Below are 14,034 nucleotides of genomic sequence, written 5' to 3' on the forward strand. Positions count from 1 at the left end.
CCGAGAACTATCAAGAATGAAAATCAACTACAAATCGGTACATAATTTCTTTATTAACTACACATATTTAGTACTTAAAACTAAAAACGTAAACTGTAGTATACAATGCCAAAAGTGTTTTTATGGATTTTCTTTATCTATTCGGGTAAATTTTATTTACCCGAATAGATTCGCCTCGATTGTGGCGAGGTCTATAGCTCACAAACCTCACAATGTTTTACGGTGCGGTATAAATAAATTTTAAAATTACAATATTGTTGGCAGAAATAATGGGTCCCCGGATGCCAAGACCATGTCGGGCCCGCTGGAGGCGTGTCGGGTCGTGTGCGCGCCACAACTCAGGTTGGTAACTTCTTCATCACCAGTCCATTTAACAGCGTTTGACTTCATACACAGGAAGCTTATTGGGGATGGGAGATTGGTAGAGGCTAGACTGCAGAGCCTAGAACACCGTAGAAAGGTAGCCTGTTTATCGGTATTCTACAGGATACATTTCGCGGAGTGTGCGATGGGATTACATAATCTTATCCCCCCATCTCCGTTCTGCCACCGTGGGACTAGACGCGGACTTGCGTTTCACCCTTACGTCGTTACTTTACCACTGATTTGCACTAAACGCTACGCATCCAGCTTTATCATGCGAACGGCTAAGGAGTGGAATTCACTTCCTGCAAATCTATTCCCAGTCCACTATAACTTGGACCTTTTTAAATCGAGAGTGAATAGACATCTTTTAGGTAAGCATGTTCCATCCTAGACTGCATCGGCACTTTCCATCAGGTGAGATTGTGGTCAAATGCTTACCTTTTCGTAATAAAAAAAAAATACACACACACACACACTCACTATTATGTATACAGCATCCATAGTAACGGATGAAACAGCGCACCAAAAGTAAGTATCAACAAAAATTAAAAAAAAAAACTGCAATTAGGCCTCAAGGGCTCTTTTACAAGTCAATACATTAACAGTAATAACTAATATGATAATATCATATAGTGACATAAAAATACATAGGAGAAATACTACAGCCAATACCTGGGTTAAGTAAAAGTTGTGATTGTTTTTAGGAATGTTTACAAGCAGCTGGCGACCTCTGGCCTGGGTAAGTTTTATTTATTTATGTAATAAATAATATATCACATCAAATTATGGTTTGATTAAATTATTCAGAAATAATATACTTAAAGAAAAAACTTTTTAATTAGGTACTTCCTTAGGTATAATTCTCTTCCCAGAAAACCGGTATTTCCCAATTCCGAATTTTTTTTTTGAGATTTAACCCTTAATTTAATCTTTCAACGCCTTTTTTAAGTTTGTCTAAAGCACTGAAATTATTTACATATTAACAGCTGTTTGATCTCCGAATAATAATAACAACACTCTCCTGAAGGTGATCGCTGAGAGGCTGGACAGCTCTGTCCTCACTCACTTGATGTCTTTACATGTGCAATTGTGCATTCTAATTGTAATTATACTTTCTACACTAACACACCTAATATAAGTTATTACTAACATAATATGTGTCCGAAATGTGTATATGCGTCCAGTCAAGTGTAAAAATATGGGTGTACACATCTTACTCAAAAATATGTCCCATAGCATCTTATTCCAGTGTAATAAGAGCGTAGTACCATATTTATTAAATATTTATGAGACGATTCTTTCGTTACATATTTTTGCACTTGACTGTACTAACACTAACACTATTAAACTCCGGGATCTGAAGGTTGGAATTGTCAATTGAAAGCCACGATTAATTGAAAGACACGTGGGCTACGCGGCCATCATGTTTATGATTTATTATATATAGATCATGTTTTTTTCTGATCCTAGGAGCTATGGACGAACACGAGACGAGACAGGCGCTTCTCTCGAGGTTTTTAGCTGCGTTTTTTGAGCGGGTAAAATATGAAATTGATATATTGTTGTACCTACTTAAAAAATTAACATAATAATATAAATCTCATCTTAGTTACATCAAAGACAATTTACTATAGTGGTATTGTCAAAGTAAATTGCGGAGTCAACTAAATCTCACCTTTCGACACAGGACTAAAACTCTTGGCTACGGTGTCGCCATCTAGTCGAGTATAGGCCAAAGGTATATCGCCATCTATTCGAACTTAATTTCTTCTTAATTTATTGAGGCATGTTTTTAGGGTTCCGTAGCCAAATGGCAAAAAACGGAACCCTTATAGATTCGTCATGTCCGTCTGTCTGTCCGATTCTGTCACAGCACTTTTTTTCTTAGACATTAAAATATCTTATTCGGAGTTATATGTGTCTTTGTCTTTGGTTATATTTTTGGAAACTAATCCGTTTTTACGTCGTATCTCGTATCTAAGTAGTACTTAACTACCTATGCGTCAAACGCCTTAAATCTTTAAAAATGCTCGTAGTACCACTACAGAAATTTGCTGAACTTTGCTTGAAATTACTCGTTTTAATTAAAGCAATATACTTAGGTAAAAACCCTTTTCTTTGAGTTTAATCTAAGAGATTTGCTTTAAATACTATTTTATTAAACTGAATCTAGTTTTTTTGTTCTGAAAATTCTAAGGTAATTTCGTTTAATAAAGTTTTACTTCTTAGCTTTATTTATGATTAGGGTCTAACTTGGAGCCAAGGGCAAGAAGGATAAAACAATTTTAAGTAATGCTTCCATTATACCAAGAATGGAAATAAAATAATTTCTAAGATCTTGCTCTATTTAGAATTAATTTTGGTTATTATAGCTAACTACTTCAACCGTCTGCATTGATATAGTATAATGTAATTGTATAGTATTTCAACTAAATTGGTCCAGTAGTTTCGGAGCAAATAGGCTGTGACACACGGACAGACAGACAGACGCATTAGTGATGCGTCCGCAGTGACACTGGTTCCATGTTTCCTTTCCTTTAATTGCTACTTACCGTCTGCAATGTTTTTGTAAGTAGATTGTGTGCGAAGAATACTTCGCTATTTTGTATATTTACAACTCAATCATATATGTAATAAAATAAATAAATGTAGTAGGACATTAAGCTCCACAGTAAGTCCCACAGTCCCAAGTTCCAGAATAAATGCCCTTACCAGGATTTGAACCCGGGACCATCGGCCCCATAGGCAGGGTCACTACCAACCAGGCCAGACCGGTCTTCACTTATTTACCGTAATGTAATGTATATATTTACCGCTAGGTAAATCTCTACTGTGTAATATGTTTCATCTTTTCATGCTTGACTGCTTGAAATTTGGTATGGAAATAGCCTGTGTCCCGGGAAAGGACGTAGGGTAGTTTTTATTACGGAAATCATTTTACGGAGATATAGTCGCGGGTAGATGATAATCTTATTTAGGTCATACTGAGCGAATTTCTTTCTCAGAAAAAAGTGGTTCAAAAATTAAACCTCAATAAGAATAAGTCAGGTCATAGTCATAAAAATAGGTATAACAAAAATCGAATAGGTGACCGGTGTTAAAAGATAGATATCTTGTGATTATGAGATATTTTACGAGTATATTAACCGTTAATTTTCTTAATGATGTCACCAGGCTCTAGATGGTCTCAGCTGGGTTGCCAGCGAGAGGACAGTACTGGAGCGACTACTGGACGTGGAACTCGTAGCTCGAGAGGCTGGCAACACTAGTGCACTGCTGTATGATCCCGACAGCATGCCTTCGTGTTTCGCCGTCAGTTGGTAGGTACCATTATTTATGTCATCAGGCTCTAGATGGTCTCAGCTGGGTTGGCAGCGGGAGGACAGTACTAAAGCGACTACTAGACGTGGAACTGGTACCTCGAGAGGCTACCAACACCTGTGCACTGCTGTATGATCTGCTGTATGATTTCGCTCTCAGTTGGTAGGTATTGGTGTCATCAGGCTCTAGATGGTCTCAGCTGGACGTGGAACTGGACTGAACAAAACTATGTAGTTTTGCTACACAAATAACTATTTACTCCAGCATTCTATGAGAAGCTTCTGTTAAGCAGTACTAATATAACTATGTGTAGCATTTGCAATGGTAAAGTGAGGCAATTCCATTATTAATTTCAAATTTCTATGGAAATATGACGTTTCTAATGATACTGCCTCACTTGTTCTATTCATATCGTTGCAAAATTAGCTTAAATGGACTCTAGCTTTTGAGGGTTCTTAGCAAGCTCGGTTCTCCATACAAACGTAGTTACGCTCTCATTTTAAAACGACTAGCTAGATTGCTTTGTATTTGCACATAATTACAAAATTATAATACATAATCGCAGCCCTAGATATACCTCATGTCATTGTATGTACAAAGATTCATTACAATCCAACACGTAGTTTTAAAATGAGAAAGAAACTCCGTTTCTATAGGAAGGTGAAATTCGGCCAAGCTTGCCAGGGACTCTTAATGTGACCTTTAATCACCTACAATATATCGGGAAGGTCAATGTCAGGATGGCCATTGTAGGTTTTATAACGGCCTGAACGAGCCCCGGGGCTATAATATCCCCTCCTCCCCTTTTCCGCCAATATAGAAGGGTCTTTAATCTGTGTAAATCTTTCTCGTTAAATTATGTTGTAGCGTATGGTCAACGAGGTAGATATATTGGAGAACGAGATACGATTAGCAGAACAGTGGTGTTACAACTGTTACATAATTACAATTAATCGTGAAAGAAGACTTTCCTTACTAATCTATAATTTACGATATTGTGATTGTATAATACTTAGTCTAGCCATAAATTATGTTACAAAGTTCATTGTCTCTTACAGACTATTTTTTTTATACCACGACGGTGGCAAACAAGCATACGGCCCGCCTGATGGTAAGCAGTAACCGCAGCCTATGGACGCCTGCAACTCCAGATGTGTTACATGTGCGTTGCCGACCCTTTAAAAACCTGTACACTCCTTTTTTGAAGAACCCCATACTGTAGACATATTTAAAGTTATTTAATAAAGTTTTATAAAACACATTGATCTAAACTTTCACTATTTTTACAGATTATTAGATCATAGAAACGGGACTTAATCGCGTACTGAGTTTTAAATTTACCCCCGACGTTTCGAGGACTGCGTTGTCCTCGTGGTCTCAGAGAAGAGTCGGCTAAAGTTGACATCAACATCTTCAGATGTTAGTTAAAAAAATCGTCAGCCAGTTGCATTGCGGTGGTAAGAACGTCAGCCGGTCGCATGAGCATGTTAAAAAATAAGCGCTTTCCTTTTTTATGGTAGTAATAACAAAATCATTAAACTTTGCATGTAGCATTCCACCAGGCGTTTCAAATAAATTACTATAAATAAACGAATTAAGCAATTTACACATTACGCATACTCTGCGGACATAAAGTGGTAAGGCGCGTATTCTTTACATGTTCATGTGATTAGCTGACGGTCTTTCCACCGCGATAAAACCGGCTGACGGTTATTTTTTAAATTTAAAACAGCATCTATCACTTGAGAAAGTATCAGCCGGGAGGCGATGACTGACGAAATATGCTCCTGGCCCGCGGTCTATAGGAAACATTTTTAAGAGGACATTTTTTTATGAAAAACACCAAGTTGGGTTTGTCCTTTAAACGCCCTTCTTATGAATTTAACATGTATTGTCCTTCCATAGGTGGGGTGAAGAATGGACGTTGGCGACACTGGACGCCATGTTGTTTGGCTGCATCCTGCTAGCCACTAAAGACTGGCTGCTGGCCGCCTTAGCCACTCTGGCAGTGTGGCAGGTGAATTGAACCACCATCCCGTATTTTGTGGGCTGCCCGCCCCTTGCTGGACCTTCTCTGGGTGAATCAACTTTTTCTTGTCTTTTGCAAGTTATTAGTTCAATATTTGTAAATTTTAACATGGTGAAAATGAAACAAGATCCTTAGTATATAATGCCAGATCTGGCAAAAATAAAAATACAAATCAAATCTTTATAAAAAAAGTTGGGTGACCCAGTGGTTCGTACACTGGTCCCTTATTTTCATACAAAAGTGTTCATACAAATATTGCATTACGTAGCTTGTTTATCTGTTTATACAATAAGAAAAAAAATACATAAAATGTGTTTTTAGGGTTCCGTAGCCAAATGGCATAAAACGGAACCCTTATAGTTTCGCCATGTCCGTCTGTCTGTCTGTCTGTCTGTCCGAGGCTTTGCTCCGTGGTCGTTAGTGCTAGAAAGCTGAAATTTGGCATGGATATATAAATCAATAAAGCCGACAAAGTCGTACAATAAAATCTAAAAATTGAATTTTTTTTAGGGTACCTCCCCTACACGTAAAGTGGGGGTGAAATTTTTTTTTCGTTTCAACCCTAGAGTGTAGGGTATCGTTGGAAAGGTCATTCAAAACAAATAGGGGTTTTCAAGAAACATTTTTTGATAAAGTGAATATATTCGGAGATAATCGCTCCGAAAGAAGAAAATAATGTGTCCCCCCCCCCTCTAACTTTTGAACCATAGGTCCAAAAAATATGAAAAAAATCGTGGAAGTAGAGCTTAAGAAAGACATTAAATGAAAACTATAGCAGATATGATCAGTTTAGCTGTTTTTGAGTTATCGCAAAAAGTTTTCCCTTCATAGTAAAAAGACTTAATTTAATTAGGTACTGATTATGCAAAGGGTGTAGCAGGATAGCCTAGGAAAAATTGCCCCCAGCGATTTTGGGCCGAAACTGTAATCAAACGATGCCTTTTGGGGAGGTTATACTCTGCACAAAGTTTCATCCCTCTGTTACCCCCTGGGGGTGAAAAACACCCGATTAACCCCAAAACTGTTTTAATTATTTTTTCCTAAACTATGAAAGTGACGAATTTCAAATTTCGTACAAATATTAATAAGACTAAAAGCTATGTGCCAAAAAAATATTAACCCCCTAACCATTGAAATTCTTGTAAAAAAAAACAAAAATAAAAAAAGAATCAACCTGTATATCAAGTTTGGCTCATGGTACCACACCATTTTTTTTTCAAAAATGAACCAGTTTATATTCTACATGATACAAAAGTTTCATGGACCTACTCCAGAAGGAACATTGCGAAATTAATATGTATTGGCTCTTTGGTGCGTACTATTCATTGAACACCCACTAAGAGCCTTGCATTATTAATAAACAATGGCTTGCGATCGGACCGCTGCTTGTGCCCGATTTGAAAAAGGTGGGGATAAAGAAGTATGAATCAAATTCATTTGTACATGGATCTCAAGTTTGGCTCATGGTACACACACCATTTTTTTTTCAAAAATGTACCAATTTATATTCTATATTATATAAAAGTTTCATGGACCTACTCGTTTCATCCCTTGGTTAACAATTTACTATACTTTAAGCTCCAGTTTAGCTTATTGTGACGGAAGAGTAACTACGGAACCCTACACTGAGCGTGGCCCAACATGCTCTTGGCCGATTTTTTTTTTTTATCTCTTTTAGTCAAAGTATGCCAAATTTTTCTGACAAAAAAAGTTGATTCAACCGCCTAATCAAGATGACAATTGTACAATGACAAACACCAAAAAAGTATAAATGTATCAGGATGACAGATGCCACGTTAAGCCACGTGACTATTTCCATATATTGTTTAAGTTTCAATTGTCGTTTTCTATAGATCATCTATATGTTAGATACAGTATATAATCTTATAAATATATCCACAAACATAAACATAATTATATATGCATACCTAGATTATTTTCTACACAAACTAAAATAGTCTTAGCCATACAGTTTCCGACAAGCAGCAAGCAAATTCGTATTGTACGAAGGGTCGGCCTGAAAACCAGCGTTGTAGTGGGTAAGCCTGCTGCAACACATGCTGAGGTTCGCTCCTTTTTAGCACCATAATTTTAAAAGTTTTTATATCTTACATGTAAACATTCATTTGTGCCTACTTTCGTCTAATTCTAAGGCTTGTAATGTTTTGTAGCATTGCCTGTAAACATTTTTCAATGTGGTGTTAAATAAAAAAAATCCGTGTCTATCTTGTCTAGGCCTCCAGGGGTGGCCCTATGGTGGTATTGGTGGCGCGAGCGGAGCAATGGCACCGGTGCCATCACACAATAGGCGCCATGAATTCAACCGTAATGGACACCATTTTTAAAGAGTTCCCGGCAAGCTCGACTTAATTTCACCCATACAAACAGAGTTTCGTTGTCATTTTAAAACGTGATGGATTGTATTGAAACTTTGTACATAAAATAACATGCGGTATATTTATGCCTGTAATTAGTTTATGTAACTCTAAAATTTAAATTCGCTGTATTTTTTAATTATGGTACCTTAAGGTAACTAATTAGTAATTACAGCTCTAGATATACTTATCCTATTATAAGTACAAAGTTTCAGAGCAATCTACTAGTCGGTTTAAAATGAGAGCGTAAACTAAGCTTGCTGAGGACCCTTAACTTTTAAGGGATGGGCGCTTGGGCGCCCATTATCGCCTATCGCATGTATCGTATTAGAATCGACCATATAGTTATTTCACAAATTTTTCTTTCACCCAAGAGTTTAAGTGAATAGTGCTAAGTAATTTAAGAATGATTAATGATTAATTCCCTGACATATAAGCGGGGGTAGCCCTGATCTGACGTCCGACTTTCAATCCGGAGGTCGTAGGTTCAAATCCTGGCTCGTACCAATGAGTTTTTCGGAACTTATGTACGGAATATCATTTGATACGTACCACTAGCTTTTCGGTGAAGGAAACTATCATGAGGAAACCTGCATGCATCCACGAAGAAATTCAAAGGTGTATTTGAAGTCTCCAACCCGCATTGGGTCAGCGTACGGACTATAGCTCAAACCCTCTCGCGCATGAGAGTAGGCCTGTGCCCGGCAGTGGGACGTATATAGGCTGAATTATCATTATCATTATGACATATTATAATAATTTAATACTTTACAAGTAACAGTGTGCGGTAAAGTTTAACCCTTTGACTGCCGAAGTCTGACGCGCGCGGTTCCAGCCCAATCACCGACCGACTGGCCTGGCCTGGCTGGCTGGCCTGGCTGGCTGGCTGCTTTGACGACCGGTCTGGCTTAGTGGGTAGTGGCCTTGTCTGTGAAGCCAATGGTCCTGGATTCGAACCCAGGACCATCGACTTCATTCGAATCCCGGTAAAGGCATGTATTTGTGTTACAAGCCTTATTGAGCTTACTGTGGGACTTAGTCAATTTGTGTAATAATGTCCTATAATATTTATTTATTTATTTATTTATTATTTGTGTGATGAGCACAGATATTTGTTCCTGATTCATGGATGTTTTCTATGTATTTACGTATTTGTATATTATATGTATCGTTGTCTGAGTACCCACAACACAAGCCTTCTTGGCTTACCGTGTTACTTAGTCAATTTGTGTAAGAATGTCGCTATAATATTTATTTTATTTTTTACTTTTAATCAACCTTCATGCATTACAAGGTTCACGTTAACGCGCCGCACACAATAGGCGTAGCGTTCAATGGGTTAACACTTGAAATGTGTAGGTATTTTTTGTCTTATAACGCTTAATTTCATTTAAGTATATTGTCTTTCAGATAGCGAAGCAGTTGCGAGCGTGGTTCGGTGACAAGAATCTTAAACAACACATCGGTATTGAAGACATACTGTAGCGAAACAATCATCTTAAGAACCTCTTTCGAGAAAGCACATTATACGGTGAGTGGAATCTAAAATGATTGTCGTACTTTCTGCTGTTCTGCTCAATTGCATTGAAATAATCGCATTCGACGAGTTGACGTCGAGTTACGAAAATAAGAATTGCAGCGATATATCGAAATGTGAGTTAAGAGTGCAAAATACTACGGAAGAATCTATTAAAGTTATTAGATATTTTGATAGCAGGGAATGGTTCCACTTTACTCCGGAGAAACAGGTATTTTATACACTTAGGACACCAAAACCAAGAGTGCCTCATCCAGCTGAAGGTCCCTTTTTCAATTTTACCCTAGATATATATGAGGCAATATTAAATAAACTCCCACCTCGTAAGATAGGTGGGTTGTTCAGTATGTTAGGACGCAACTTAAAGGGGTCAGCGAGCCGACGACGTTCTTGTGAATCCTTCCTGAGATACTTTGTAAAACGATTGGCAAAGAAGTCTAAAATACTGTCTAGAAAAACAGCGTCAATTATAAAGGAAAAAGTAATTGGTTTAATTAATGACACTCTTGAAGAAAAACCAAGAAGAATGGAGTTTTTTCGAGCTATAAACTCGTTGTTTACTTGGAAGTATGAGATTAAACTTCACGCGTATATTTACTATCTCCAAGGTTACGCGAAGGACCGGGAAGGGAAGCGTCTCATGAACCGTCAAACTAAGTTGGTGTTCAGAAATATATTTCATGTGTTGGATAAACAAAGAAGTACTGTCAGAAATGACGTGATAATGAAACTGATGTTGGCTTATGAGGAGTATTATAGGCAATATAGTTAAATCTTTACTGGTAGTAAATTGAATTTAATTTTGTACAACCGATTTTGTTCAATGATCCCTTTGGATTAAAAATACTTATGTCCAGAAATTACAATTTACGGATTATAACATTTTAAACAGACAAATACCTAAACAAGGTACAACTAGATATAACTAAAATAGATAGTTAAAATATATTTAAAAAAACCCTAAAATCACCTGCCCCGGAAAACTCCCATGTTGGCGAAATTCCCCCTCTGAACATAAGGCCTACCGCGAAAACCGAAATTCGCAAATTGCGGGGGTCTTTCTCATTTACTCCAATAAAGGCATAATTTACAGTAATAGAAAAAGGTGTCCGCAATTTGCGAACTACAATTTTCGCGGTTGTAGCCCACACCTCTCTTCTGGGCAAAGAACGAGCCCGTCTTATTGGTCGCCTGAAATACCTATAAGTCAAACCGACGCTTCTTTAACTTTTTGGCTTTAATTGTATGTAAGTTGATATCAGATTATTTTTAGTCCTCGTTCGGTTTTGAAATTTCGTTCTGTATGCTAAATATTTATTATGAAGAATTGATTGGCTCTTAAATTACGAAAGTTAAGAGTAATCTGATTCAGAAACTGAAAGTATTGGAATATTCTAAAGTAAACACTATCTATACAGCTTCGAGTCTTGAGATATTGACATATAACAAAAACTACCTATAAAACACAGGTTTGAGTTTTAATTTAGTCACTTTATATAGTAATAAAAAACGGTTTTTTAAAAACCGTGAAATTAGTTTCATATTCTAATACGTAATAACTTGAAACAGTAAGCATGCGGTCAGTGGCTATTTACCTTATAATTACTGTTTCCATTTGTTTCCACACTAATACAATTTCAAGTATAAATATTACTAGTATAAATGCAACAAATAAAGATGAGACATCGGAAACAACGATGAGAACTGACAACATATTCAAGGCATTTTTAAATACAACAAATAAAGATGGAACATCGGAAACCACGATGAGAATTGACAACATATTCAATGTGACAAATCAAGATGGAGAATCAGAAACGGCCTTGAGATCTGACAATACATTCAATCCGTTTTTAAATGCAACAAATAAAGATGAAAAATCGGAAACAGCAATAAGAATAGAAGACATATTCAAGGCATTTTTAAATGCGACAAATCAAGATGGAGAATCAGAAACAGACTTGAGAACTGACGACATATTCGAGGCATTTTTAAATGCGACAAGTAAAAATGGAGAATCGGAAACAGCCATGAGAACTGACGACATGTTCGAGGCATTTTTGAATGCTAAAAATAAAAATAAGGAGTCTGAAAAAGTTATGAGAACAAGCGGTGTATTCGATGTATTCTTAGCGAATTATCTTTTTACTTTGGTCAACTTTAGAGACCCAGAACTAAGCGGTGAAGGTCACAAAAGACGAAAAAAATATTTACAGCAGTTATATAAATGTGTAAAGAGGATGAAATACTATTATACAAGGAAATTTGCCAACAAAATAAGAAAACTTTCTCGTAAAAATGAAGATGAAATAAAAAAGAAAATGGAAGAGTACAAATCTGAATTAGAGTACGAACGGCCTCATCGAACTAAATTTTTAAATGCCATGAACTCGATTTTTTGGACGGCAGATAATGTTAGGTTCGGTGATTATATTTATGAGTTAGGGGAATTTGGGACATTACGCAAGGTAGTCATCAAAGATGAAACAGATGAATTATTAAAAATGATAGACAATAGAGTTCGTAAGTTAAGCAAGCACGATCGTAACACTCTCAAATCGTTAATGAAAAAAGCAATTAAAGAATATTCCTCACTATCATTATCTTCAGACTCAGTGTCAGTAGAACTCAGCTCACTCGAATCAGAAGAATCATGTGACTCATCTTCTCATCATCGTCGTACACGTAAACCTTCAAGCTCTAGTAGTGAACGAAAAGTAAAAGACCTAAGCACCTCTGACTACAGCTTTGAAACTTGGGCCAAGAAAGGAAAACAAAAATGGCGGGCTGTGTCTACAGACCCCTAAACCCTTTAGCATCTACAGCTATAATAAAAATATTTGCAATTATTACTTTCAAGCCGTGAAATTACTTTCAATATTAACTTATAAATACGATACGAAAAGAAAACCATGCGTTTGTTAGCTACGTGTGTATGTATTACGCTGTTATTTTATTTTGATTATGTGCAAACTGACAGTTCATCGTACGAGACTACCAGCGAAGAGACAGATGTTCCAGCATTGAGATCTCAAAAGATATTTCAAACATTTCTGAGTCAGTTTTTCGGAACATTGAAAGACTACCCTAAGTTAAAATTATCAAAGTATATTATCCTGTTATCCAAAAGTTTAGACGAAATTAAATATGCTTATCCAAAAAAACTCTCCACGAAACTAAGGAAACTGTCACGTATGCGTGATTTTGATATAAGAGATATATTACAGGAGTACAAAGAAGATTTGCAAGATGAAATGCCACTTCGTATCAAGTTTTTAAAAGCGATGGATGCGATATTTGAGCCGGATCAAAATATTTTTTTTCAAAATTACATTAAAAAGCTCAAAGAGTATGGAAAAAAGGAAAATGTGTATATCTCAGATGATACGAAGAAGCTGTTGAACGACGTAATAATGAAAAGGGTTCGTCAATTGCGTTCCCGGGACCGGCAAGAGCTTGAAAGGAGGTTAAGGAGGGCTATTAAAGAGTATAAAACTTGGAAAGGCCCAAAGGTAGTACTGTTCTGATAAAACTTGATTCAATAACCGAGGTCTTAAAAGAAGTATCATCTAAATAGGACAAAAATCCAAATTAAGCGGAATATCAATGTGCTTTCAAAGAAGAGCCTGTAAATAAAAAGTTTTTTTTGTTGTTGTTTTGCTTTGACTTGACGAAGCTAAATATGAAATTAATGATATTTATTTAGAATGCAGAGAGAGTTTTATCCAAATAAGGTAATGTACTAAGTGTTTATCGCACTAGGGCGGTAAAGTAACATCATAATTATGTACTGTAAAATAAATTAACAACTCGTTGTAAATTATTAACTAATACAAACGGGACTTAATCTAAATTTACCTCCGACGTTTCGAGGATGGCGTTGTCCCCGTGGTCTCGGAGAAGACTGGCTAAAGTTGACATCAACATCTTCTAGCCGCGCGAGTTTTTCGAACTACTCGCACTTGGTCTTGTTTATTGACCTAACATTTTGCGCACTAGGGAAATTGTAAATTGTTGCATCTAAAACTATTCTAACATCTTTATATTTTTGTCTATGAATAGTTGCAGTCTAATAAAGCAAATTAAATGAGATTGATGATTTACTTTTTACAATATAGATCCTGAAAAAAGTTGCCTGAGAAGAAAAAACTTTTACAGTAAATAAATAACTCAAGCTTTCTATTTTTTACAATATGTGTAATAACTCTAAATAATATTTATTTTACATTCCATATACGTTATGACACCATGACGCTAAAGTAGTTTTTAATGGATATCTAAGTTAAAATCACAATATGTTAATTGGCAGGTGAGATAGATGCACCATTACTTAAGCATTGGAATAGTCTGCATGTGGCAGCCACAGATGCTGAGAAATGGTGCATCTAGATTTCCTAGATTTTTAT

At 36.4% G+C, this 14,034-nt stretch overlaps 1 protein-coding gene across 1 annotated transcript in view; it reads left to right on the forward strand.

The window, feature by feature from the left end:
* LOC133527942 (meckelin-like) overlaps positions 1 to 14,034 on the forward strand; it is a 96,275-nt gene that overhangs the window by 34,254 nt on the left and 47,987 nt on the right. Inside the window, exons 16-21 of the mRNA XM_061865143.1 lie at positions 265 to 342; positions 1,071 to 1,105; positions 1,837 to 1,904; positions 3,541 to 3,686; positions 5,593 to 5,704; positions 9,502 to 9,622. Of these exons, the coding sequence (XP_061721127.1) occupies positions 265 to 342; positions 1,071 to 1,105; positions 1,837 to 1,904; positions 3,541 to 3,686; positions 5,593 to 5,704; positions 9,502 to 9,576 (514 nt within the window). The 3' untranslated portion in view covers positions 9,577 to 9,622. The remainder of the gene's footprint in view (positions 1 to 264; positions 343 to 1,070; positions 1,106 to 1,836; positions 1,905 to 3,540; positions 3,687 to 5,592; positions 5,705 to 9,501; positions 9,623 to 14,034) is intronic.

This window comes from Cydia pomonella, chromosome 18, assembly GCF_033807575.1.
Source record: "Cydia pomonella isolate Wapato2018A chromosome 18, ilCydPomo1, whole genome shotgun sequence".
In the NCBI taxonomy this organism is placed as follows: domain Eukaryota; kingdom Metazoa; phylum Arthropoda; class Insecta; order Lepidoptera; family Tortricidae; genus Cydia; species Cydia pomonella.